This window comes from Oncorhynchus mykiss, chromosome 12, assembly GCF_057628025.1.
Source record: "Oncorhynchus mykiss isolate SJ-2025 chromosome 12, ASM5762802v1, whole genome shotgun sequence".
NCBI classification, from domain to species: domain Eukaryota; kingdom Metazoa; phylum Chordata; class Actinopteri; order Salmoniformes; family Salmonidae; genus Oncorhynchus; species Oncorhynchus mykiss.
Genome location: NC_143033.1, coordinates 93,415,381 through 93,442,070, shown reverse-complemented (window position 1 = coordinate 93,442,070; position 26,690 = coordinate 93,415,381). Strand labels below are relative to the sequence as shown.

Sequence of the window (26,690 nt, the reverse complement as noted above, 5' to 3'; positions counted from 1 at the left end):
TTGATCGAACCAATTGTATTTTTGTCATTTTATTAAAACAATAACACTGAAATGAAACATGTTGAACACATGTCCAGATGGTACACATTAGCAATAATGCTATGGTATTATTTAAAATAATTAGCATAAGTAACAGCAACTTTTTTTTACATTTACTTGACCACGGTGTAATCCCAGAGTAGAGTACACAGATAATAATTTACTGTATAAATCTTGAACCTGTCATACATGACTGTAAGACAGCCCGTGTGGATTGTGTGTTCATTGAACTCAATACAGTTAAAGCGAATCCATAAAATACAGTGTGTGTGTACAGCAGATTAATCATTGAGTCGCTGTCTGATGAAAACAACATTTTTGCCATTTACATTTTTAAAAAAAATTGAAAGCAGTAACTCCCTTCAATGTACTCTGAACATTTAATGACTCTAGGACCAAGAAAGTGTATTCAAAATAGCTCCTGAAGTTTCAGAATTGTATGTTCAATAATGGGACAATATGGTAATTTCTTCCATTTCCTGAAGAAATGTGTTTTGGAGGTTAGTGCTTTTCATCAGACAGCGACGACTATGCTGTTGTACGCAGATTGTTCAGTAGGGCATGCAAGGGAAAACAATTCAAAAGGTGAAATTAAAATCTGTGTCTCTTACTGGACATTAGTCTAGGAGGTAGTCCCTCCCTGTTTCAGTCCGTTTTATTCTGTATGGTGCCTAAAGAACATGACCTCAGGTAAGGTCAAGCACAATGAAGTTGCACCCGTGCTTCAATCTCCAATAAAAGGTCAAGGGGATCCATTAATCACAAATAAACACATTAAAATAACCAAAACACTTGGAACAACTACCCAAGTTTATAACAATAATACCCAACAAATAACAATAATTCATCAATAATATGAATAGGATCCTCCGTTATAACATTATGCCATAGATACAGTGAGTACTGTACGCCAGATTCCTCTATTTGATTGACATCATCATTATCATCATTCTCTCTGTTCGGGGACAGTGTTCGTTTCCACATTGCAGGTTTCCTCTAGTACCATTTCATTGGTCATCCCAGCTTGAACTAACTTTGTCCAGAGCAGAAACCATCCATGAGTCCACAGGTGGGAATTATGAGCCTTTGGGACTTGTTACAGGTGATCATAGTGACAAATGGACAAGTGTCATAGACAGTGTGTGTAGTACGTTCCCGTCATGGCCTTACCTACATAGTGATGAAGGCCCAGTACATACCTACACACAGAAAGTTCCAAGCTCACAAAGACGACAATCCATTTCAATTCACAACATTTCTGATGAAATCAAATGATCCAGTTCATATAAAGTGAAGGGAATACTCAGGTTCATTTTCTAAGGCAAGTTTCTACCCATTCACAGTCTAAAAAATAGTCTTTCCTTATAGTATATGTAAGGAATCTATAAAGTACATGGAAGAATATGCTCTTGCTGGTTCTATGAAACCAAGCTGGTGCAATGCACAGGCGGTTGGTGGCACCGTCATTGAGGAGGACGGGCTTGTGGTAATGGCTGGAGCGGAATCAGTGGAATGGTATAAAATACATTGAACATGGTTTCCATGTGTTTGATGTCATGCCATTCGCTCCGTTCCAGCCCTTATTATGAGCCGTCCTCCCCCCAGCCCCTTTCAGTGGTGCAATGCGCTGTAAATGTCTGTTTATACTGACAAACAGGAGAGGTGTCATCGCAGAAATCGTTCAGTGTAGTGTCAGAACAGGAAGTGTTCTTTGAAGTCCCATGTACCTCTTCTTCCTGTATCGTCCGAAACAGGTCATTGGTCAAGAGCTACATGGGTTGACAGTGGGAGGGCTCCCAATGATGGATTGTTTATCGTGATGGAGAGGGAGGTGGCTTGGCTCATCAAAGCATAGACTAACCAGTCAGGGCTTATCAAAGTGTAGACTCACCAATCAGGGCTCATCAAAGCGTAGACAGACCAATCAGGGATTATCAAAGCGTAGACTGACCAATCAGGCCTCATCATAGCGTAGACTGACCTATCAGGCCTCATCATAGCGTAGACTGATCAATCACTGGGCTCTCTAAGGGCAGAAGCTCCGTCGTCATGTTGGCACAAGTCTCAATTTGAACACACTGCAAAGACAGCAAGAGATACATTTAGACATTACAAACAACGACCAGCACGACCAGCACACTCCCCCTTCGCCCCCCGTCCGTCCATCCGTCCCCCCCATTCGTCCGTTAGCCCACCCATCCCCGCCCATTCCTCCGTCAGTCACGATTTGTTTTTAATCTTCGAACTGTAACAGTAAGACATGATAAAAGATAAGAATTCAAATATAAAGTAAATGGCTCAGTACAATAGAATTTCTCTTTATGCATAAGTATAATATATGAAGGCACAGTTTATAGTCCAATATTTACACGTGTTTTGGGGAAGGGGCGATTGGTGGGCAAGTGTATAAATTGTGCAGTATTTAACAATGATAATAAGAGTCTGGTAGCAGCAGTTGTGATGTGTGTGTAGCATAAATGTGTGTGATTGTGTGTGCGTGTGTGTGGATGACTGCATATCTGTGAGGTTGTGTGAGTGATTAAGTGAGTGCATATGTGCTAAGGTGTGCAGAGTCAGTGGAGGTGGTCAGACCAGTTGTTCAGCAGTCTGATGGCTTGTAGATAGAAACTGTGTCTGAGTCTGTAGCTATCAGACCTCATGCTCCGATACCATCTGCCCGACGGTAAAGGAGTGACTGGGGTGTTTGTGGGTTCCTTGATGATGCTACTGCCCGCCCCCAGGCAACGTTTTGAGTAGATGTCCTGGATGGGTGGGAACACGGTCCCAGTGATGTACTGGGCCTTCTTCACCAACAGCTGGAGGACCTTGCAGTCGTGGATGAAGCAATTCCCGTGCCAGGCCGTGATGCAACAGGTCAGCAGTACTATTTTGAATTTCTTCAGCCGCCTTAGGAAGTAGAGACGGTGTTGTGATGGTGTTGTTGGTCCATGTCATGTCCTTGGTGATGTGGACAGCAAGGAACATTACTCTACTGTAGTCCCATTGATGTGGATCAGGCATGTTCCCCCCTCTGCTTCCTGAAGTCAACAATCAACTCCTTTGTTTTGCTGATGTTGAGGAAAGGTTGTTGTCCTGGCATCACAATGCCAGTTAACTTACTTTCTCCCTATAGGCTGATTCGCCGTTGTTGGTTAATAGACCTACAGCAGAGGACTCAGGACACACCCCTGGGGGGCCCTTGTGTTAAGAGTCAGTGTGCTGGAGATTGGCTTGTCAATCCTGACAGCTTGTCGTCTGCCCGTCAGGATGTCCAGGATCCAGTTGCAGAGGTGGTGTCCAGACCCAAGGCTCTGAGCTTGGTGTTGAATCAAATCCAATGAAAATGTATTTGCCACATGCATCGTAAACAACAGGTGTAGACTAACAGTGAAATGATGACTTACGGCCCCTTCCCAACAATGCTGGGAGAAAAAAAGATAAATAATAACACAAGGAATAAAGGGTTAAGGGTAAGTAAGAATCAGGACGATAGAGTTATGTTTAGAGTTGCCAAATGGAGGGCAAGGGAGAGCTCTGTATGCATTTTTGTGTGTGGAGTAATGGTGATCTAGAGTTTTTTCGCATCTAGTTGCACGACTGACATGCTGCTAAAAAGGAGGTAAGACAGATTGGAGTTTGCCTACATTCAAATCACTGGTCGCTAGGAGCGAATCCTCTGGATGTGCATTTTCTTGTTGAGCCCGGTCTTAGTGCCAGCCTCGGTTTGTGGTGATAAATAGACATGTACGAAAAATATAATAATATGGTCTGCAGTTTATTGTGAGGTATTCTAACTCAGGAAAGCAAAACCTGAAGACTTCCATTTGAACATCTTGGCCATGTTCTGTTATAATCTCCACCCGGCACAGCCAGAAGAGGACTGGCCACCCCACATAGCCTGGTTCCTCTCTAGGTTTCTTCCTAGGTTATGGCCTTTCTAGGGAGTTTTTCATAGCCACCGTGCTTCTACACCTGCTGTTTGGGGTTTTAGGCTGGGTTTCTGTACAGCACTTTGAGATATCAGCTGATGTACGAAGGGCTATATAAATACATTTGATTTGATTTGATTTCCTTAACATTAGATAGTGTGCACCTGCTGATGTTAAGAGACACACACCTCTCCCCCTTAACCCTACCCGCAGCTGCCGTTCGGTGCCTACAAAAGACAGCTAGATGTACACTACCGGTCAAAGGTTTTAGAACACCAACTCATTCAAGGGCTTTTCTTTCTTTTTTACTATTTTCTACATTATAGAATACTAGTGAAGACATCAAAACTATGAAATAACACAAATGGAATCATGTAGTAACCAAAAAAGTATTACATTTAACATTCTTCAAATAGCTACACTTTGCCTTCACACTTTGCCTTCACACTTTGCCTTCACACTTCGCCTTCACACTTTGCCTTCACACTTTGCCTTCACACTTTGCTTTCATGACAGCTTTGCACACCTTGGCATTCTCTCAACCAACTTCACCTGGAATGCTATACCAACAGTCTTGAAGGAGTTCCCACATATGGTGAGCACTTGTTGGCTGCTTTTCCTTCATTCCGCGGTCCGACTCATCCCAAACCATCTCAATTAAATCTAGAATCGGCTTCCTATTTCGCAACAAAGCATCCTTCACTCATGATGCCAAACATACCCTCGTAAAACTGACTATCCTACCGGTCCTTGACTTCGGTGATGTCATTTACAAAATAGCCTCCAACACTCTGCTCAACAAACTGGATGTAGTCTATCACAGTGCCATTCATTTTGTCACCAAAGCCCCATATACTACCCATCACTGTGAGCTGTATGCTCTCGTTGGCTGGCCCTCGCTTGATATTCATTGCCAAAGCCACTGTCTCCAGGTCATCTATAAGTTTCTGCTAGGTAAAGCCCCGCCTTATCTCAGCTCACTGGTCACCATAGCAGCACCCACCCGTAGTCCAGTACGTCCTTTGCCTCCTCTCCGCACTCGCCCTGAGATGCGTGTCATCTGACCGGTGCCACCTGTACCAGTCCCACGCATCAGGCCTCCAGTGTGCCTCCACAGGCCCGAGCTTCCGGCGACGGTTCCCAGTCCGAAGCCTCTGGCGGCGGTTCCCAGTCCGGAGCCTCTGGCGACGGTTCCCAGTCCGGAGCCTCTGGCGACGGTTCCCAGTCCGAAGCCTCTGGCGACGGTTCCCAGTCCGGAGCCTCTGGCGACGGTTCCCAGTCCGGAGCCCCAGGGACCGGTCCTAGTCCGGAGCCTCAGGCGACGGTTCCCAGTCCGAAGCCTCTGGCGACGGTTCCCAGTCCGAAGCCTCTGGCGACGGTTCCCAGTCCGGAGCCTCTGGCGACGGTTCCCAGTCCGGGGCCTCCGGCAACGGTTCCCAGTCCGGAGCCTCCGGCGACGGTTCCCAGTCCGGAGCCTCGGGCGACGGTTCCCAGTCCGGAGCCTCCGACAACATTCCACGGTCCGGTTCCACAGAAGCGGGGTGGATCAGTGTAGGGAGCGGGGACTGCGTCCAGAACCGGAGCCGCCACCGAGGGTAGATGCACACCCGGACCCTCGCCTGTAGGTTCAGGTTTGCGGCCGGGAGTCCGCACCTTTGGGGGGGGGTACTGTCACGCCCTGACCTTAGATATCTCTGTTTTCTTATATTTATTTTGGTTAGGTCAAGGTGTGACTATGTCTAGTGTTTTTTGTATGCCTAGGGTTTTTGTATGTCTAGGATTTTTGTATGTCTAGGGGGTTTGTATGCCTAGGGTTTTTGTATGTCCAGGGGGTTTGTATGTCTATGTTGGCCTGATATGGTACCCAATCAGAGACAGCTGTTTATCGTTGTCTCTGATTGGGGATCATATCTAGGCAGGCCTTTTTTCCCACTTTCTGGTGTGGGATCTTGTCTACAGTTAGGTGCCTTTGTGCACACTAGTAGCTTCACGTTTTGTTTGGTTGTTGTTTTGTTGTTTTGTTTTGGTGAGTTTCAGTTCATAAAAAATATGTGGAACTCTATTCACGCTGCGCCTTGGTCTCCTTCATACGATGAACATGACAGGAACTCAAAAGGTGTGATATAAATGAACAAAAATGTAGATTTGAATGTGCAAATAGTCAGGAATGATTCGCAAGGAAGGTGGATCCTTTTGAATGTCTCAATGGACCGTAAAGGTAATCACTCTACAAACTATCATCACCGTGCCCCTAAGGAAATCACTAATATTATGGACACATTAGAAATAGTGGATATTTGGAGATGAAAAAACCCCGACCTAGTGAGATATACATGGAGGAGACTTAATCAAGCTAGTCGTCTTGACTACTTTCTTGTCTCTTTCTCTCTTGCAAAAAAGTTTTAATAGGAAACAGAATGTGATCAGATCATCATCTAATTGGCATTCACATAACTCTTATATATTTTCCATGTGGATGGGGATATTGGTAATTTCATCAAAGTTTACGGGAGGACAACTTATTTTTAACTAAGACAAAATCATTTATAACTGAATTTTTCCAGTATAGTATAGGTTCAGCAAATTCCCTTATTGTTTGGGATACCTTTAAATTTACCTTCAGGGGTCATTCAATTCAATATTCATCAATAATAACAAAGCAGTTTCTGGCAAAAGAGCCAAGACTAACAAGGGATATACATTAACTAATAGTACAGGTAGATAGCAATAAAAACGATACTACAGAGATACAAAATAAGTTAGAGGAACAACAAAAATAACTTATTCAAGAATGATCTAATGTAATCTATTACAAAAATAAAGCAAACTGGATGGAATATGGAGAAAAATGCACAACATTTTGAATCTCCAATACAGGAACACTAACAAAAATAATTTGCAGAAACTCGTTACTGAAGAATCTATGATTCTCCAAATGGTATTTTAAAAGGAATTCTTTCCAAATAATATAAAAAATTGAAAATGAACAAATGTACAGAAAGATCAAATTACAGAGGAAGAACTTTTTGATGCTATTAAATAATTTTAGTCTGGAAAAACCCCAGGGCTTGATGGCATACCGGGTGAGGTATATCATTCTTTTTTAAATACTAAAAGCGCCATTGTTTGTTTTAACTACTCCTATAGAAATGGTAGTCTGTCAGGTACTCAGCAGTAAGGTCTGATTTCTCTATTATTAAAACAAAACTAGATGGCAAATATAAAGACCCAGTCTATCTAAAAATCTGGAGGGCCCTTACACGTCAATGTTGTGATGGAAAAATACTAGCGAAATGCATAGCACTCAGAATTTAAAAAATATTAAATACACTGGAGGCATCAACCGTAGAGGAGAAATCAGTGGTACCCATTTACAGTACTAGTGGGTGTAACTAACTATCAGCACACAGTACACTGGATCCCCTCAGCGTCAAAGCTTCTGATCAGGAGGGTTTACTATGTTAGGCTTCCAGAGTGATTTTTCAGCTCCTCTCACCCTCTATGCTGTAAAGCAGTTGTGGGCCAAGGAGAAGGGTAAACGCCCTGTGTAGTAAGTGCTTATTAATCTATTATACTTCTTAAGATGCTCTGCAGGTGAAAAAAACTATCAAGTACTATCATTTAGATAAATATAAATTACATATAAATTGGCTGTGAATCTAGTTATATTGTATACTGCGGTTGACTACCAATGAATGAAACGGACAGCCTTCAAGATTATCTTTGGCAGACTGACCAAAATAATTGATACCTGACAGCCATTCACTGTTCTTGGGTAGAATATTGACCCATTGAATTAGTAGTCCACCCATCACAGAACGTTCACTTTATTGCGAATGTCCGTTCTAGTCGTTTTATTTCTATAGATTTACCTACTTGGTTGTTCTGCGTGTGTCCATTGTTGAAGTCCATGATCCGTGGGGTGAAGAGCGGGTCATGCTGCTGCGTCGTCTCCACCCTCTCCAGCCTAGGAGATATGGGACGTCCCCCTCCACTCCCCATGTCTCCTCCGTCCCCCACCCCAACCCCGTTCGCCTTGTGGAGACACAGGACCTTCCTGAAGCTCTGCTTGAAGTTGTCAGACAGGAAGCCGTAGAGTAGCGGGTTGGCACAGGAGTTGACGTAGGTCATGATGACCAGGAAGAAGTAGACGCCGGCGGTGACACTGTTCTCTGGTATGATGAAGACGAGGTTGACTATGTTGGTGGTGAAGAAGGGCAGCCAGCAGATGACAAAGACCACCACGATGATGACCACCATGCGGGTGACTTTGCGTTCGGAGCGGCGCCGCCTGGTCAGGCCCGCTCTGGCCCCGGCAGACTTCACCTGTAATGAATGGGAGGTTTTTGGTCTGTGACTTTGTGAAGGAATAGCTTTGGACATGGACACCTTTGAAGATCACTATATTGAGAGGATTTATGGTGGTTTGGAGAGGTTTTAGGCCCAGGCCAGGGTCTAAGGCACTGGTCCATTGGGTTTGGAAATAGAAACAAACCTAAGAACCATTAGAATTCAGTTTGGGACAGTGAGAAGAAAGGATTAAGGACTCAAATGCATTGGAGCCTCAAACAAATGGAAGGCGCCCTCAAACAAATGGAAGGGGGCTTCAAACAAATGGAATGGGGTCTCAAACAAATGGAATGGGGTCTCAAACAAATGGAATGGGGTCTCAAACAAATGGAAGGCACCCTCAAACAAATGGAAGGGGGCTTCAAACAAATGGAATGGGGTCTCAAACAAATGGAATGGGGTCTCAAACAAATGGAATGGGGTCTCAAACAAATGGAATGTGGTCTCAAACAAATGGAATGGATCCTCAAACAAATGGAATGGGGTCTCAAACAAATGGAATGGGGTCTCAAACAAATGGAATGGGGTCTCAAACAAATGGAATTGGGTCTCAAACAAATGGAATGGGGTCTCAAACAAATGGAATGGGGTCTCAAACAAATGGAATTAATCCTCAAACAAATGGAATGGGGTCTCAAACAAATGGAATGGGGTCTCAAACAAATGGATCCTCAAGCAAATGGAATGGGGTCTCAAACAAATGGAATGGGGTCTCAAACAAATGGAATGGGGTCTCAAACAAATGGAATGGGGTCTCAAAGGGGTCTCAAACAAATGGAATGGGAGCCTCAAACAAATGGAATGGGGTCTCAAACAAATGGAATGGCCCATAAGGCTGAAAATAAAAATGTAACTGTCAGTTATTGAGGATGGAAAATAGACATTCTAATAGAAATTCTAATGGGGTCTCAAACAAATGGTATGGGGTCTCAAACAAATGGAAGGCACCCTCAAACAAATGGAAGGGGGCTTCAAACAAATGGAATGGGGTCTCAAACAAATGGAATGGGGTCTCAAACAAATGGAATGGGGTCTCAAACAAATGGAATGTGGTCTCAAACAAATGGAATGGATCCTCAAACAAATGGAATGGGGTCTCAAACAAATGGAATGGGGTCTCAAACAAATGGAATGGGGTCTCAAACAAATGGAATTGGGTCTCAAACAAATGGAATGGGGTCTCAAACAAATGGAATGGGGTCTCAAACAAATGGAATTAATCCTCAAACAAATGGAATGGGGTCTCAAACAAATGGAATGGGGTCTCAAACAAATGGATCCTCAAGCAAATGGAATGGGGTCTCAAACAAATGGAATGGGGTCTCAAACAAATGGAATGGGGTCTCAAACAAATGGAATGGGGTCTCAAAGGGGTCTCAAACAAATGGAATGGGAGCCTCAAACAAATGGAATGGGGTCTCAAACAAATGGAATGGCCCATAAGGCTGAAAATAAAAATGTAACTGTCAGTTATTGAGGATGGAAAATAGACATTCTAATAGAAATTCTAATGGGGTCTCAAACAAATGGTATGGGGTCTCAAACAAATGGAAGGCACCCTCAAACAAATGGAAGGGGGCTTCAAACAAATGGAATGGGGTCTCAAACAAATGGAATGGGGTCTCAAACAAATGGAATGGGGTCTCAAACAAATGGAATGTGGTCTCAAACAAATGGAATGGATCCTCAAACAAATGGAATGGGGTCTCAAACAAATGGAATGGGGTCTCAAACAAATGGAATGGGGTCTCAAACAAATGGAATTGGGTCTCAAACAAATGGAATGGGGTCTCAAACAAATGGAATGGGGTCTCAAACAAATGGAATTAATCCTCAAACAAATGGAATGGGGTCTCAAACAAATGGAATGGGGTCTCAAACAAATGGATCCTCAAGCAAATGGAATGGGGTCTCAAACAAATGGAATGGGGTCTCAAACAAATGGAATGGGGTCTCAAACAAATGGAATGGGGTCTCAAAGGGGTCTCAAACAAATGGAATGGGAGCCTCAAACAAATGGAATGGGGTCTCAAACAAATGGAATGGCCCATAAGGCTGAAAATAAAAATGTAACTGTCAGTTATTGAGGATGGAAAATAGACATTCTAATAGAAATTCTAATGGGGTCTCAAACAAATGGTATGGGGTCTCAAACAAATGGAATGGATCCTCAAACAAATGGAATGGGGTCTCAGACAAATGGAATGGATCCTCAAACAAATGGAATGGATCCTCAAACAAATGGAATGGATCCTCAAACAAATGGAATGGATCCTCAAACAAATGGAATGGGGTCTCAAACAAATGGAATGGGTTCTCAAACAAATGGAAGGGGCCTTAAACAATGAACAAACAATGAACAACATAAGACTGAAGAGGATGTGGGTTAGAGTACAACCCAACTATACCTTGATGATGATGAGCAGGTAGCAGAGGCAGATGATCAGCAGGGGGACGAAGAAGCCCAAGATGGCCGTGTAGAGGATGAAGACCGTTGACCACAGCTCCTGGGGATCAGGCCAGCTCATGTTGCACGAGTTGAAGCGGTCCTGAACATCTGAGTAGATGGTGACCGGCAGCACCACCACGAACGACACCACCCACACCAACCCGTTTATGATCTTAGCCACCTTCGGTTGCCGCCACTTGACGCTCCGAATGGGGTGCACCACGGCCAGGTAGCGGTCAATGCTCATCACGGTCAGGCAGAAGGTGCTGGTGAACTGGTTGATGGAGTCTACCGTCATGACCACGCGGCACAGAAACTGCCCAAACGGCCAATAAGAGAGCACGTTCTGGGTGGTCAGGAAGGGAAGTCCTAAGATGTACAATTCATCTGCCAGGGCTAAGTTCAGAAGGTACATGTTGGTGACAGTCTTCATCTTGGCATAGCGCAGGACCACGTAGATGGCCAGCGTGTTGCCCAGGAGGCCCACCATGAATACAGTCATAGAGATTACTGCGGTGATAATGGTGCTGCTGTCCTGGAAGGGAGCGCTCTCGCCGGACTCATTCATGAAGAGGTTGGTGACCGTGGAGTAGCCCCTGGAGGAGGAGGAGAGGTTGAAATCCCCAGGGATGGAGGTGCAGTCTTGGGGATTCATAGCGGGGAGGTGGGGGTGGGGTTGGAGGTCAGGGAGATGAATCAGGAAATGGCCCATAAGGCTGAAAATAAAAATAGAACTGTCAGTTATTGAGGATGGAAAATAGACATTCTAATAGACATTCTAATGGACATTTTGAAAAGAACAGAATAGAAGAAGAATATAGAATAAATTAGAATACAATTGAACATCATTAGTCATTCTGAAATTTGTCTATGAAAACCATCTTATGGGTGAGAGGTTGAGTGATGTTTCAATGTTTGTGTTATGTAATAGTGTGATATTTCACCTTTTCCACTATACTGCTTCACCACTCCACTTTGTTCACCCACAACAGCACATGGACATTCTCTTGGCAGGGGGCCCATATTGACACTGTTCACTCTGTACTTCATCAGAAAAACAGCACATTTGCATGGACTACCTAATGGCAGGCATACATCCATGCACTTCTTCCACGTATTCCTCATGCCGCTTTGCAGTCAACCTGCCACTGACTTGGTAAATAGCTGAAGGATGGGGTTGGAGAAATGTAACCAAAGTTGTCACCCTGCCACTGACTTGGTAAATAGCTGAAGGATGGGGTTGGAGAAATGTAACCAAAGTGGTCACCCTGCAACTGACTTGGTAAATAGCTGAAGGATGGGGCTGGAGAAATGTAACCAAAGTGGTCACCCTGCCACTGACTTGGTAAATTGCTGATGGAGAATTGTAACCAGTTCATAGACAGAGCTATGGATGCAAGGACAGACCATCCAAGATATCCAAATTATGCTTTTAACCTTGTTTTGAGGCTATACAATGTTTGTTTACAATTGCATTGTTTACAAACAAAGGGGTAAAACATGGTTATATTTGGGTTCTGATGGGGTTCTGTTTGGTTCTGATGGGGTAAGACAGTGGAACTAAACTCTTATACTCTTCAATGGGTTTATATTATGAATTCTAAGTCCAAGAATGGACGTAACAATCTGGCTAGTCTGTCAATGGCGTGCAAGTCCTAGACAATGCTGGGTGTATCTGATTGCAGACTCGGTCAAAGCTAGGTCAAGGGTTGACATGTTATTGTTGAAGATGGGTCAGTGTTTCTGAGTAAACCCCTAGCCCTAGCTCCTGAAACCTGTTGCGCCAATAAGTGGTCTGATGTGGGGATTCATTGAACCGCAGTCCAAAACATTGGAATGACGTTCATTCAACAGCCTAGTGTTGTGACTAGAAACAATTGCATGTGGCATGGAGGTGAAGTTGCATAAATCGGTTTGACATTTCTGTCAATCTAAATCAAAACTATTGCATGTGGCATGGAGGTGAAGTTGCATAAATCGGTTTGACATTTCTGTCAATCTAAATCAAAACTATTGTAAGGACATAATTGTCTGACTCATTAGTGCAAAATCATGACAGTTTCTATTTTCACTCATGAAAAATTGCACTTTCCAGTGCCCAAAAATTGGTTGTATAATATTCAAATCTATACAGAAAATAAAGTCAACATAACATGACTTTGTTTAATAACTTGTGTTTGTGCCATTTACAGACGCAATCCGCAGTTACTACATCCATTTTTGGACCGTTAAATGATTGATATATAGCCATTGATTCTTGGATGATATACTTTATCAAAGCCCCATGAGTTTAGTTCAACTGTAGGAACCCATCAGAAGACAAAATATAAGCTTGTTTTACGTCAATGTTTGTAAACAAAGTCCATGTAAACAACCACTATAGCTTTAAAACATGGTAAAACTATCATTTCAATCTCATGGATGGTAAGTCCTTGCATCCATAGCTTTGTCTATGAATTTGTAAGTGGTTACATTACTCAAGCCCCGCCCCTCAGCTGTTTACCAATACAAGTTGCGGGGTGGCTACTTTGTAATATTTTGAACTGCAGATTGCCCCTTTACACTTTGCGATCTATAAAGGACCAATCTCGGTTTGCCCAGAACTAAAATCTCACGTAATTCGTTTTTTTAATGTTTACGTAGTCTGTCCATAAAATATTCATAATGGACACATTGAAGATAAACTGCCAGTGGGTTGACTTTAATTTCTTATAAACCTAATTTCTTATGCAGATTAATAACAGTATATTACACAGTGACAGTAATGATGTTGGAAAAAAGATGTTGGAAAAAGCTAAGAAATGTCCATGATTGGCATAAGCCCACAGTAGTGAAAAACTCATTATTGCAGTTAAAAGAAATAGAAAAGGACTCTTCCTAAGACAATGTGTGTGCTTTCTAGCTTGTCTTGAAGTATTTATGGTTGATAGGATAGGATAGACTGAAAATGTGAAAGTTGGTTTGGTGTCTCTAGCTTGTACAGGTCAAGTTTAAAATGTCAAGTTTTTTTATCCTATTTCCAGAATACACATGGTATCCTATTTACACATGGTATCCTATTTACACATGGTATCCTATTTACACATGGTATCCTATTTACACATGGTATACACCATCCAACAAAATGCTCACAGTACATTCATGTTCTGGAAACTTTTTTCCCGAAACGAATAATCAGAATCATGTTCTGCGCATGTGTTATTTAATACACACATTCAAGTCTGTCTCTTTACTTGATGCTTTAGTCACCCTCTTCTGAAGCCTCAACCACTTTGACCGAGATGATGATGTTACCTATGTCTCTGCCTCATATTTCTGAACAGCTGAAATAAAAACCTGTTGGCGACTTGAACAAACATTCAAAAAATATAAACACTGAGGGTACAAAACATCTGAATGGCACACATACACAATCCATGTCTCAATTGTCTCAAGGCTTAACAATCCTTCTTTAACCTGTCTACTCCCCTTCATCTACACTGATTGAAGTGGATTTAACAAGTGACATCAATAAAGGATCATATCTTTCACCTGGATTCACCTGGTCAGTCTGTCAGTGAAAGAGCAGGTGTTCCTAATGTTTTGTCCTCTCTGTGTGTGTGTGTGTGTGTATATATATATATGAAGGCTATCTGTCTGTTGTAACGGATATTGCCGTTGCGCAGGGAAGACACAGTCTACACATTGCATTGGGGAAAAACTAAAAGCGTTTTTTGTGATGATGTAATCTTTATAGTTATGCTGCCATATAGCCAGTTGCTAAAATAAGAACTCTGTCTCCCTATAGAAAATGCTTGCACATCGAATTGCTACTTACTGCCTGTCTGTGGCTTGCTTTTTGATATGCTGTGTATATCTAGCTTGCCTAAATAGCTGCATGTAGGCCAACTCCTCTCCTGAAAAAAGAACATGAAATTGCTAGACTGCATGTTGTGTCGTTCTCATGTTTGCTTTGATTACTGTTACAACAGACAATGAACTAAGTTTGTTTGAACAAGCGGCAGGGGAGTCACGAAATGAGTGAGCACTAAGGCAACAGCTGAAAGGACTCGATCCTGCACATGCGCAGAAATCTCAGTATCTTTAGCCACTCTGTATAATTTAACGTTTTTAAAATCTTAAAGTGGTATTTGTAGCTGAAATGCTTCAAGTTTATTAGCATTATATCTATATACATAGAGTATACCAAACATTAGGAACACCTTCCTAATATTGAGTTGCACCCCCCCCCTCCCCCCCCCCCTCCTGGCACCTACTACCATACCCCGTTCAAAGGCACTTGAATCTTTTGTCTTGCTCATTCACCCTCTGAATGGCACACATACACAATCCATGTCTCAATTGACTCAAGGCTTAAAAATCCTTCTTTAACCCGTCTACTCCTCTTCATCCACACTGATTGAAGTGGATTTAACAAGTGACATCAATAAACGATCATAGCTTTCACTTGAATTCACCTGGTCAGTCTATGTCATGGATTCACCTGGTCAGTCTATGTCATGGATTCACCTGGTCAGTCTATGTCATGGATTCACCTGGTCAGTCTATGTCATGGATTCACCTGGTCAGTCTATGCCATGGATTCACCTGGTCAGTCTATGCCATGGATTCACCTGGTCAGTCTATGCCATGGATTCACCTGGTCAGTCTATGTCATGGATTCACCTGGTCAGTCTATGTCATGGATTCACCTGGTCAGTCTATGTCATGGATTCACCTGGTCAGTCTATGTCATGGATTCACCTGGTCAGTCTATGTCATTGATTCACCTGGTCAGTCTATGCCATGGATTCACCTGGTCAGTCTATGTCATGGATTCACCTGGTCAGTCTATGTCATGGATTCACCTGGTCAGTCTATGTCATGGATTCACCTGGTCAGTCTATGTCATGGATTCACCTGGTCAGTCTATGCCATGGATTCACCTGGTCAGTCTATGTCATGGATTCACCTGGTCAGTCTATGTCATGGATTCACCTGGTCAGTCTATGTCATGGATTCACCTGGTCAGTCTATGTCATGGGAAGTGAGTGTTTTCCTAATGTTTTGTCATTATAGTTTCTAAAGGTTTTCGAGAACTTGAAGTTAGGACAGCCTAAGCATCTTAAAGTTGGTCTTGTAGCCAAGGAGCAGGACCGTTTTGAATAGCTACCACTGTATTCGTATGCTTCTCATTCAAACCCATGTTAATTTGTGCAAATGTTAAATGGTTATAAATCCAAAATGTATAAATAGTATCAACAAGCCGTATGCAAGCCATCTGAGTTGAGTCAGTCTGCACATTTCAACATTGGATTGAAGTTCATAGCTTAACCCTTAAGACCCATGGTTGAACAAATGCAATGCTTCCAAAAAATTGCATTGTGTACAGGTCCTAAACTCAAACATCATGACAAACACTACCTATTGCATCTCCTTAGACCCAGATGTATCTCTGAGCAGTATGTGTCGTGTGTCTGTATGATTATTGTGGCATCAGTAAACTCTGAAACATCAGAAACCTGTCCACTCGTCTAAGACTGCACCAGTCCACCAAACAAGCATATGTTGTAAGCCATCCATGCAAGTACATTAAACTAAATATTTTTTCCTATCTTCTCTAAGATGTAGTGATTATGTAAAAAAATATATACATTTCAGAAACAAACATTCTGAGCCAGAGCTAGAGTTAGATTTGTAAGTGCTGCAAAAATGCAACATAGGGCTTAAAGGTTTGCCAAACTGAGACATGGAACCACATTCATATTTGATAGACAATTTAGAGAGATTGTTTACCTTCCAACATCAAAACAACTCAAATGTATATATTTCAACAACAAACTAAAACATGGTGGTTTATGAGGTCAGAATACTGCAATTACGTTCATTCATTTGATGTTAAAGAAGTAAGGTCAAATTGGGATTTAGGAGGTGCCTAAACCTCCTGACAACAATACTGACAGCAACACTTATCACATCATACTGTAGGTCATGGGGGGACCTACACTTTTTGGGGAGAAAGTTAGTAACTGTGAGAAAGTCAGTTCTGGTTACTTTTTAAAGGGGCACTCTGCTCCAAAATGAATGAAAATAAAATTATGCTGACATTTAAAATATACTTTCCCCCTCCAGAAATGAGCCCAATAACATATTGGACAATACTATCAGGCAGGGGTTATCATTATCGCCTGATGTAGCCCATTTGATGCAACATAGTGTCTTTAAATAAACAGCCTGAGGGTTACCCATCTGCATTTACCCCATTTGGCTAATCATTAGCTAGATCACAACCTCTAAAGTATAAATATTAGGCTAAGCATTAGCTAGATCACAAACCTCTAAAGTATAAACATTAGGCTAATCATTAGCTAGATCACAACCTCTAAAGTATAAACATTAGGCTAATCATTAGCTAGATCACAACCTCTAAAGTATACACATTAGGCTAATCATTAGCTAGATCACAACCTCTAAAGTATAAACATTAGGCTAATCATTAGCTAGATCACAACCTCTAAAGTATAAACATTAGGCTAATCATTAGCTAGATCACAACCTCTAAAGTATACACATTAGGCTAATCATTAGCTAGATCACAACCTCTAAAGTATACACATTAGGCGAATCATTAGCTAGATCACAAACCTCTAAAGTATAAACATTAGGCAAATCATTAGCTAGATCACAACCTCTAAAGTATAAACATTAGGCTAATCATTAGCCAAATCACAACCTCTAAAGTATAAACATTAGGCTAATCATTAGCTAGATCACAAACCTCTAAAGTATAAACATTAGGCTAATCATTAGCTAGATCACAAACTCTAAAGTATAAACATTAGGCAAATCATTGGCTAGATCACAAACCTCTAAAGTATAAACATTAGGCTAATCATTGGCTAGATCACAAACCTCTAAAGTATAAACATTAGGCTAATCATTAGCTAGATCACAACCTCTAAAGTATAAACATTAGGCTATCTTGTTACAAGTTAGCAACACATTAATGACTTGAATGCCCCCCCCAAAAAAAAGAACATTCCATTGGCACGCAGCCAATGGACTAAATATTCAAATCCTGTTGCTGCAGGATTATTTTGCTGTGACAATACAGGTGAAATGAATATCCTACATCTGTAGTAACAGTAGAAAGACAAGTGATTCTCCTCTTCTAACAGTGACCATCAAAACTGCTTACAAAGGTGTGTTTTCCTGCCACTGCATTAAGAATGTTGTACAGTGAGTGACAGGACATACATATTTCTCTCCCTGTGCAGCACTCGCAATTTGAATACGCCTTCCAGAGGAATATATTATAGGCTGAACAATTGAATAGTTCAACTATTCAACAGTGGGATTCTTTGATTTTTCTGTTGCATACTCCCTTTACAAAAAAGGAAGTAAAATTTGCAGTTTCACATGTGAAAATCGCATTTTCAAATGTTGAGCTTAAATTTCACGTGAAACCATATTTTCACATGTATAAAATGTGGAGTTCACGTGTTAACACCAACTTTCCATGTGAGTTGCAGTTGCACATGTGAAATGAGCTGTTTCACTTCAACATGTGAATTTTAGATATGCAGTTCAACATTTTAAAATCAAATTGTGTGCCATCCTATCGGACTTCCAATCACAGCCGGATGTGATACAGCCTGGAATCGAACCAGGGTCTGTAATGACACCTATAGCACTGTGATGCAGTGCATTAGACCGCTGTTCCACTCCAGAGCCCACACCAAGACACGTAAAAAACAATCATGTAAAAATCACATTTGCATTTTCACATGTACGAAAACTCCACAGGTGAAAATCTCCCTTTCACGTGTGATGGTGAAATAGTGTTATTCACCTCACATGTGAAAAGGTGTTGTTAGCATGCTGCAGTAGCAATGTTTCCACATTTGGAAGTGCAAATTCTGTAACGCCATTCTGTAAAAAGGCAACTTAGCCTATCTGAGTATAATAATTAAAGTGTGTTAAAAATGATTATTTCTTATTTCTGAGCCATTCATTTGGAGTGTTACCTGGCGGATTGGGTCCAATTTAAACCCTGGTTATGTCTCCAAGTTAAGCCATAAAGGACAACAATATATTACTAAAATAAAGTTACATAGAAAATCCACAAAACATTGGATCTTTTAAAAAATATATGTTTTTGAGGGCAAAATACAAAATGTGGATTGGTCAAGTTGATACATTTTGCCATTTCAGACAAAACAACCAAAGTCCCTGTGCCCAAGAAAGCGTAGGTAACCTGCCTAAATGACTACCGCTTTGAAAGGCCAGTGATGGCTCATATCAACTCCTTCATCCTGAAACGCTAGACCCACTCCAATTTGCATACCCCCTCAATAGATCCACAGATGATGCAATCTGCCCTTACTTTAAAAAAAAAATGTAATCAATAATCAAAGGCCTATTACAAGTATTTCTGAAGGGTAATATATTTTTTCCTCATTTGGATGTATGCTGGCTTCTTAATGTTACCATTGTAATGCACATTTAAAATGTTTCTGGTTCGAAAAGTATAAATAGTATCAAAAAGCTGTGCGCAATTATTATATTGTTTCAGTCTGCATATTTCAACATTTGTTTGGTTTTGATAGCTTAAACGGTTCAAGAGGAGTAGCATTAAGGTTTGACCATTCAAGTGGTAGTTTAAGGGTCTGCAATAAACCATTTATTAGCCATTTATAAATTGTTTGTTCACCATTTATTAAGCATTACTCCCACATGAATAAACCATTTACTAATCAAGTGAAGTATTTTTGCATTCTTTCATCTAAAGTGAGTGCTATGTATATAAATATTCCATACATGTTTGGAGTGACCAGTGTAAAACAGATGGGCCTGCCATTGGTAGACATTCTGTAGTACCTGGTAAAAGAATAAGCACACAACACAGGATGTTAAAGGAAATATTTATACGTGTGAATAATTAGCTTACTAACGTTTACAAAAGTGGGAGTAATGATTAATAAATGGTCAGCAAATGCCTTTTAAATGGCTTATAAATGGTTCATTATGGACCCTTAAAATAAAGTGTTACAGGCACTTGTATTACCATTGAAATGCATGTGGTGAAATGCACTTAAGAAATGTTGTAGTAGAAAAGGTATAAATAGAAGGGGGAAGCAATCGAAGTTGGGGCTGTTGTTTAGTGTTGAATGCGTAAGCGGTTTAAGTGCTTAGAGTGAGTGGAAGAAATAGACAAACTACAAAAGTACATTTCCTAAAGAACATTTGTGTGCTTGATAGCTTGTCTTAAAGTATTTATAGTTTTGAAATACGTTATAGTAGTGATAGTGACTGCAGTACCCTTACAGGAAAAACCAGATCAATTTCATATGTGATCTTATGTGACGTTAATGTGATAACATGTGACAACATGGAAAAGAAACATGTGACAACATGAAACTACACATATGAAAACATGATCTCATGTTAAATAAATGTGACAACATGGGGATGTAAAATTTCATACCATGAAACTATGTGACAACTTTTTATAGTTTTTCCCGTTAAAGTGCAAGTTAGATTTTCAAGTGACAGTTTTTGACATGTGAAAATGCAATTCCACATGTCAAAGTTAAGTTTTCACATGTAAAAATGCTCATTTAATTTTCACGTGAAAATTGAAATGAGTGAAAACATGTTATTCTCTTCATGTGATTTTTTGTTGTTGTAAGAAAAGTAATGAAATGGAGGTTTTAAGTTAGTGGTATGCTGTTCAGCTAAAATGGTGTACAAATCTTGTATCATTGACAATATGATTTGGCATGATCACGTAGTAGTGACTTTTTAATATGACCCCACCTGGGTATGCTGATGTTTCTGCTGCACCACAAAGCCTGTAACCTTCTCAGAAGGCCCATCAGATTCAGTACCTATAAAACATCTCTGCACTTAGCAAAAGAGTGTCATCTGCACTGCTATTTTATTTATCAGTTCATCTGACTATTCTCTCATCATTGATTCTATTTACTTATTTCAGCAAATAGAGTTTTTTTTTGTATAGTTGTCTAATGTTATTATGTTTAAACGTTACTCCTGAATCACTATGATAAATCAAATAGTTTTTCTTCATACAACGCTGAGATTTACTTTGAAGTCCAAAGTGTCGGAAGTGAACTCAGTGTACAGGTGAACTCAGTGTACAGGTGAACTCAGTGTACAGGTGAACTCAGTTATTCATACAGCCATGGTGGCATAGCAGGAGAATCAGAATACCGGGAACTAAGAAGTTATGAGTCCAAATCCCGGGTGAGAACATGTTGACTAATAATGACTGTATAAATATGCATACACAATGTAATCATGTACATCACATTTGTAAGTTGAAAACACTGTGGCTATTTCAGGATGTTCCAGGGACATCCTAACGACACATTTTTGCTTGCAGTGCATTAACATTTTAATTCACATGTGAAGGTTAATGTGAAATATCATCACTTATGAAGTGTTCCAAAACCACATGATTTGACATGTGAAAGGTTATGTGATCACTTGTGGAAATCCACATGGAGATGAAAATGCCCTCCTACATACCACCTACCTTTTACACAGAAAAATGGTTGGATGGAAACGTGGTAACTATCTGCAAACCTGCATGGTGACATTCTTTCCATACCTCTTCCTTGGCTGCATTTACACAGGCAGCCCAATTCGGATATTTAGCTGCTCATTGGTCTTTTGACCAATCAGATCAGCTCTTTTGACAATAATTGTGCAAAAGATCAGAATTTGGCTGCCTGTGTAATCTTCTTTCTCTCCAATTGTCATGTCACACATAACAAAGGCATGGTTTTCTATAGTCAAATTCTAATTCCTGTCAACGAGCCCTGCAACAAGAACGAACTGGAAAAGTGGCATATCTGTTCATTTGAAACTCTGGATGATGGCCTTGTGAACTATCTTATGACATTTTTAGCTAACCACATTGGAACATTCTTATCTTTAAGGACATGGATGTCCTGGCAATAAATCAGCTCATCTCCGGGTGACTTCAGTCACAGTAAAATGCTATGATAAGTGACGCTGGGCAAATACCTAACGTCAAGTCAGATAGTTTCACAGTCAGTCATTGAACCAATAAAAAAACTAGACACAGGCAATGCTGCATATCAATGCAAAAGCCTGCAGGCAAAAATGTTAATGCTGTGAATTGTTCACATTTTACAATTGTATAATACATATGAAGTTGGTTCAGCCATGTGAAAAGGATAACACATACATACTAGAAAAGTACATTTCCTAAAGAATATGTGTGTGCTTGCTAGCTTGTCTTGAAGTATTTATGGTAGTGCTAGTGACTGCAGTAGGAACCGTAGTGACCGGTTACAGTTGAAAAAGTAGCTAGATTGAAAGATTGATTGATTGATTGATTTATTTATTGATAGCCTAAATATGTAAACGTTGGTTTGGTGTTTCTAGCTTGAGCGGTTCAAGATTTACTACTATTTTAGATGGGTAATTTATGCAAATGTCAATAGTTATAATTTATAAAGTTTTGACATTTTTAAAGTTGTTTTAATGTTTGTAGCTGAAATGGTTAAAGAGCGGTAGCTTTTAAAATGTCCACCACTTTGTTCTTATGGCTGGCATTGAATCCATTAAGTGTTATGCAAATTTATGCAAATACATGTATTTATGTAGTTTAGATATGTAGTTCAGGATAGCCTGAACATTTTAAAGTTGTTCTTGTAGCTTAATTGGCTTAGGAGCAGGACAATGTTGAATACCTACCAATGTATTACAATTGTTCTCATTCAAGCCCACGTTAATTTATGCCCCCCAAAATATGATTCATATTATTATGTAAGAGATCTAGAGTGGTCTTGCCTTCAGCAAGCACACTAATAATAATAAGAGTATGTAACGGCCTAGCTATGCCACGAGTGGATTTCCGTGAGACTTGCTTGATACGGAGTTGATAAGAGTCATTCTGTAGTCAATGTTACTTACTATATCAGCACGTGCATAAAGCCTAGGTGTTGTGCAGCTGCTGTAGCAGCAACCTAAAATTAGGTTTGGAGTCTATTTTTCTCAGATCCACATGCGTAAACACCATACAAAGTGCCTAAATCTTTTTTTGACACTTAAAAAACATATTCACTCAGCTTCATAGTGAAAATGTAATAGAAACATGAATAATAGTAGTAGGTTACATCAACACAATAGTTGTCACGCACTGACCTTAGTTATCTTTGTTTTCTATATTATTTGGTTAGGTCAGGGTGTGACAAGGGTGGTTTGTTTAGTTGTTGTATTGTCTCTGGGTTTTTGTATGTCTAGGGGTTTTTGTATGTCTAGGGGTTTTTGTATGTCTAGGGGTTTTTGTATGTCTAGGGGTTTTTGTAAGTCTAGGGGTTTTTGTAAGTCTAGGGGTTTTTGTAAGTCTAGGTATTTATATGTCTATGGTTGCCTAGATTGGTTCTCAATCAGAGGCAGCTGTTTATCGTTGTCTCTGATTGGGGACCATATTTAGGTAGCCATATTCCTTGGATAGTTGCCTGTGTCGTTATGTCTATGTATAGTTGCCTGTGGCGACACTTGTTGTTCATAGCGTCATGTTTGTTAAGTGTTCTTTGTTCATTTAAAGAAGAATGTATTCTCATCACGCTGTGCCTTGGTCTCCTCTATATGACGGACGTGACAATAGTCGAAGGCTACCTGTATGAAAATCACATGAAAATAAAACTGTAGTTTTAGGTGCTTCTACACCTGCATTGCTTGCTGTTTGGGGTTTTAAGCTGGGTTTCTGTACAGCACTTTATGACATCAGCTGATGTACGAAGGGTATTATAAATAAATAAATAATAACAAATAATAATAATAATAATAAAATATAAATACGATTGATTGTCTTCCTAGTTCATAACTGGAGGTAGGTTATATGTATAGTAGCAATAGGTTTATTAGAAACATTTAAACATTCAAACCAGCTGATGAACCGAAAGGCAGTTGCAGAGCTGATGGTCTACCTTGTATTATCTTTTGAGGCAGAGGATGCTGTAGAGTAGACCCTCCCCCAACCCTCCTTAGAAGTTATTCTGATTTGACAGGACAAAGTTGTCAAAATGGATGCCACCCGTTTGATCATCGAAGTTGAGAAGCACCCTTTGCTGTACGACCCCAGCAACCCCAAATACAAGGACGCTTTGTCCAAAGAAAAAGCATGGAATGCTGTAGCAACCGTCCTCGGAGAACCAGGTATGTTTTGTCAACAAAATCAATTGATGTGCATTTGTTCTGGCCTTCAAAGTACAGACAGCTAGCTAGTGGCGGCTGTGATTGGTTGAAACCCAGGGGTGGGGTTCTATTTAGAATGAGCAGCCAGCTCACAAATGAACAAGTGCCTCAGGGAGAATGCAACAAGCATGCAGATGCTATAAGTGAAAACACATTATCTAACTGGGGATGGCTAACATAATGTCACAAAGCATGATGTGCTAGGAAGTTAACTTTCATTCTGAAATAACTTCCTATTTCCAAGTTAGTCAGATATTAGTTTAGAAAGACTTGAAATTGACATGGGAGCTAAATAGCTAACAAGCTACCAGCTAGCTATAGCTAGCTATCTGCTTATCAAAGGTAGATAAAGAGTTCAATTGACCCAAAAATCTACCTGTCATGCCCTGATCTGTTTCACCTGTCCTTGTGATTGTCTCCACCCCTTCCAGGTGCAGCTGATTTTCCCACTGTATTTATCCCTGTGTTTCCTGTCTCTCTGTACCAGTTCGTCTTGAATGTTTCCAAGTCAACCAGCGTTTTTCCCGTTCTCCTGCTTTTTGCATTTCTCCTTTTTCTAGTCCTCCTGGTTTTGACCCTTGCCTGTTTCTGGACTTTGTACCCGCCTGCCTTGACCACAAGCCTGTCTGCCACTCTGTACCTCCTGGACTCTGATCTGGTTTTGACCTTTTGCCTGTCCATGACCATTGTCTTGCCTACTGTCTTGCCTACTGTCTTGCCTACTCCTTTTGGATTAATAAACATTGTAAGACTCCAACCATCTGCCTCCTGTGTCTCGCCTTATGTCATGACACTACCAAACTATTTCACAATGTTTCTCAAAGTTACTATAACAAGCTAATTAATTTGATCATGCTTTGTGATAAACCCAGATTTACACTGTGTAAGTCAACACAACATGTCGCCTGATAAACACCATGGGGAAAACAATACAATTGACCAGCCACAGTCATGCTTTTTTGCCCAACCAGATCTGAGATGAGAAGGTTCTAGCTAGTGTATCCCTCTGTCCTTCCACTCTTGTTGGATGTAGATGTACGGTTGATCAGGTCCCAGGCTTCCATGACTGTTATGATTATTTACAAGTTAAATACAATTAGCTTTTTGCTTTAGCGTCATCTGTACCTGATAGAGCAGATCTAGTCTCAAGCAGAAGTAAGCTGTCTGGTGCGAGAGACTCATTGGGAGGAAGACTCGAGCAGACCCGGAAGTTCTGACTGAGTGAACATTTGAGCGCTCCAGGGTGGTCCATTTATTTAGCGCTGTAAAAATGTATGCTATAAAATTCTGTGATTTCATTGGGGCAGTTCTCCCTCATATCAAATAGGTGGCAAAACAATCCAAGCAATGTTCGCACGGCCTATGTGCCCACGGAGCTGCTGCTGCTGAGTCGATGAGGAGCAGAGTAGTAACCACTTGTTTTGAACAATATATTTTTAAAACAGGAAAATGTACACATTTGCCACAATTTTATGAAACATTTAAAACATAATCATGAATTATATAATATATATATATTTGTATATATATATATAAATATATTATTATTATTATTGATTTATTTTTACAATTTGACCAATCACATGTGGGGTTCTGCCCCTAACACCCAAATGGGCAGGCCACCACTGCAGCTAGCCAGCAACTGTTCAATTATTGATTAATGAATGAGGTTAATGAATTGACTGCAGATGGTTGTAGAATTTTTACTCAACTTTATTTTTGATGTAATGAGAAATATGGTTGTCGTCATATACACACATTGGACCCCAAATCAAGAGATTCCTTGCAGAAGAGATCTAGTACTACTGATTCTGCTTCCACCCACGCATCTGTTTCCCTCTCTGGTGTAGCGTGTCAAATTACTGCACTAACGTCCTGTTCACAGTTTGGGTACGCGCCATCCAGGTGTACAGTAGCTCCTCTGTAAGTGTTAGAGTAGTCTTGTTTTCACCAAGCACACCAATAATTCAAACCTAATATTACATTGCTTAGGGACATATTAAACAATGTAACTTTAATCTTGTTTTAATAATTCCCATGGAAAAAACTAACATATTTGCTCACTTTATTCATTTCTATTGAAAGACTTACCTGAGCGTTTCATACACTGTCCATGGCACGTCCGAGTTTAGCCATTCGCGCAGTGCGCATTTCCATATATTTTCCACTTCAGACGCGCGCCTTTATCGACGTGGTGCTGTTAAAGACGTGTATCAAAGCAACGAAATGTTTTGAAGAAGTTGACTATGTTACACAACGATCAAGTCAACAAGTCCTCGTCTCAATTCCAAGCGGGAGCAGCACACACTCAATAATCCGTTTTTGCATCTTTGCTGATCTCAAAACGCCCACAATCTAATCATTATTGTTATGTAAACTAAGATACATTTTCTTATCAAATCAAAGTATCTTGTTTGATTGTGATGAATGTGTCGTTTACTGTTAGCAAAGTAAAACAGCAAGCTCCAGCTCTGCAGGGTGCAGAATTCATTTGAAGGTGGGAATGCAGTTAATTCATCTGGAGCTTTTCGGCTAGTCCTTTTGGAGAGGGAGGCTGGCTGCTGCGCTGGTATTTATATATCACAATAGCGTGACAACGTCACTATGCTTCTGAGCAGGTCTCTCACCAATAGCTACTGATCCACCATAAAGCCATACATACAGTACTCACCTGTTTCACAAGCTAAGGC

At 40.6% G+C, this 26,690-nt stretch overlaps 1 protein-coding gene across 4 annotated transcripts; it reads right to left on the bottom strand.

The window, feature by feature from the left end:
• On the bottom strand, window positions 1-26,690 carry LOC118937771 (somatostatin receptor type 5). 4 transcript variants are annotated; one of them, XR_016485426.1, is made up of 5 exons: window positions 26,092-26,665; window positions 10,727-11,483; window positions 7,841-8,294; window positions 1,931-2,117; window positions 1-1,775 (listed from the first exon to the last, which is right to left on the bottom strand). XR_016485426.1 is itself a non-coding variant. In XM_036939029.2 (4 exons), exons 2-4 carry the CDS (start codon window positions 11,477-11,479, stop codon window positions 2,104-2,106), a joined length of 1,221 nt encoding a protein of 406 aa, XP_036794924.2. In that variant the 5' UTR covers window positions 11,480-11,483; window positions 26,092-26,690; the 3' UTR covers window positions 1-2,103. The 4 variants fall into 4 exon arrangements, 2 of the variants coding, with proteins under 2 accessions (XP_036794924.2, XP_036794923.2); XR_005035184.2 differs by having other exon boundaries at window positions 7,845-8,294; XM_036939029.2 differs by having other exon boundaries at window positions 1-2,117; window positions 26,092-26,690.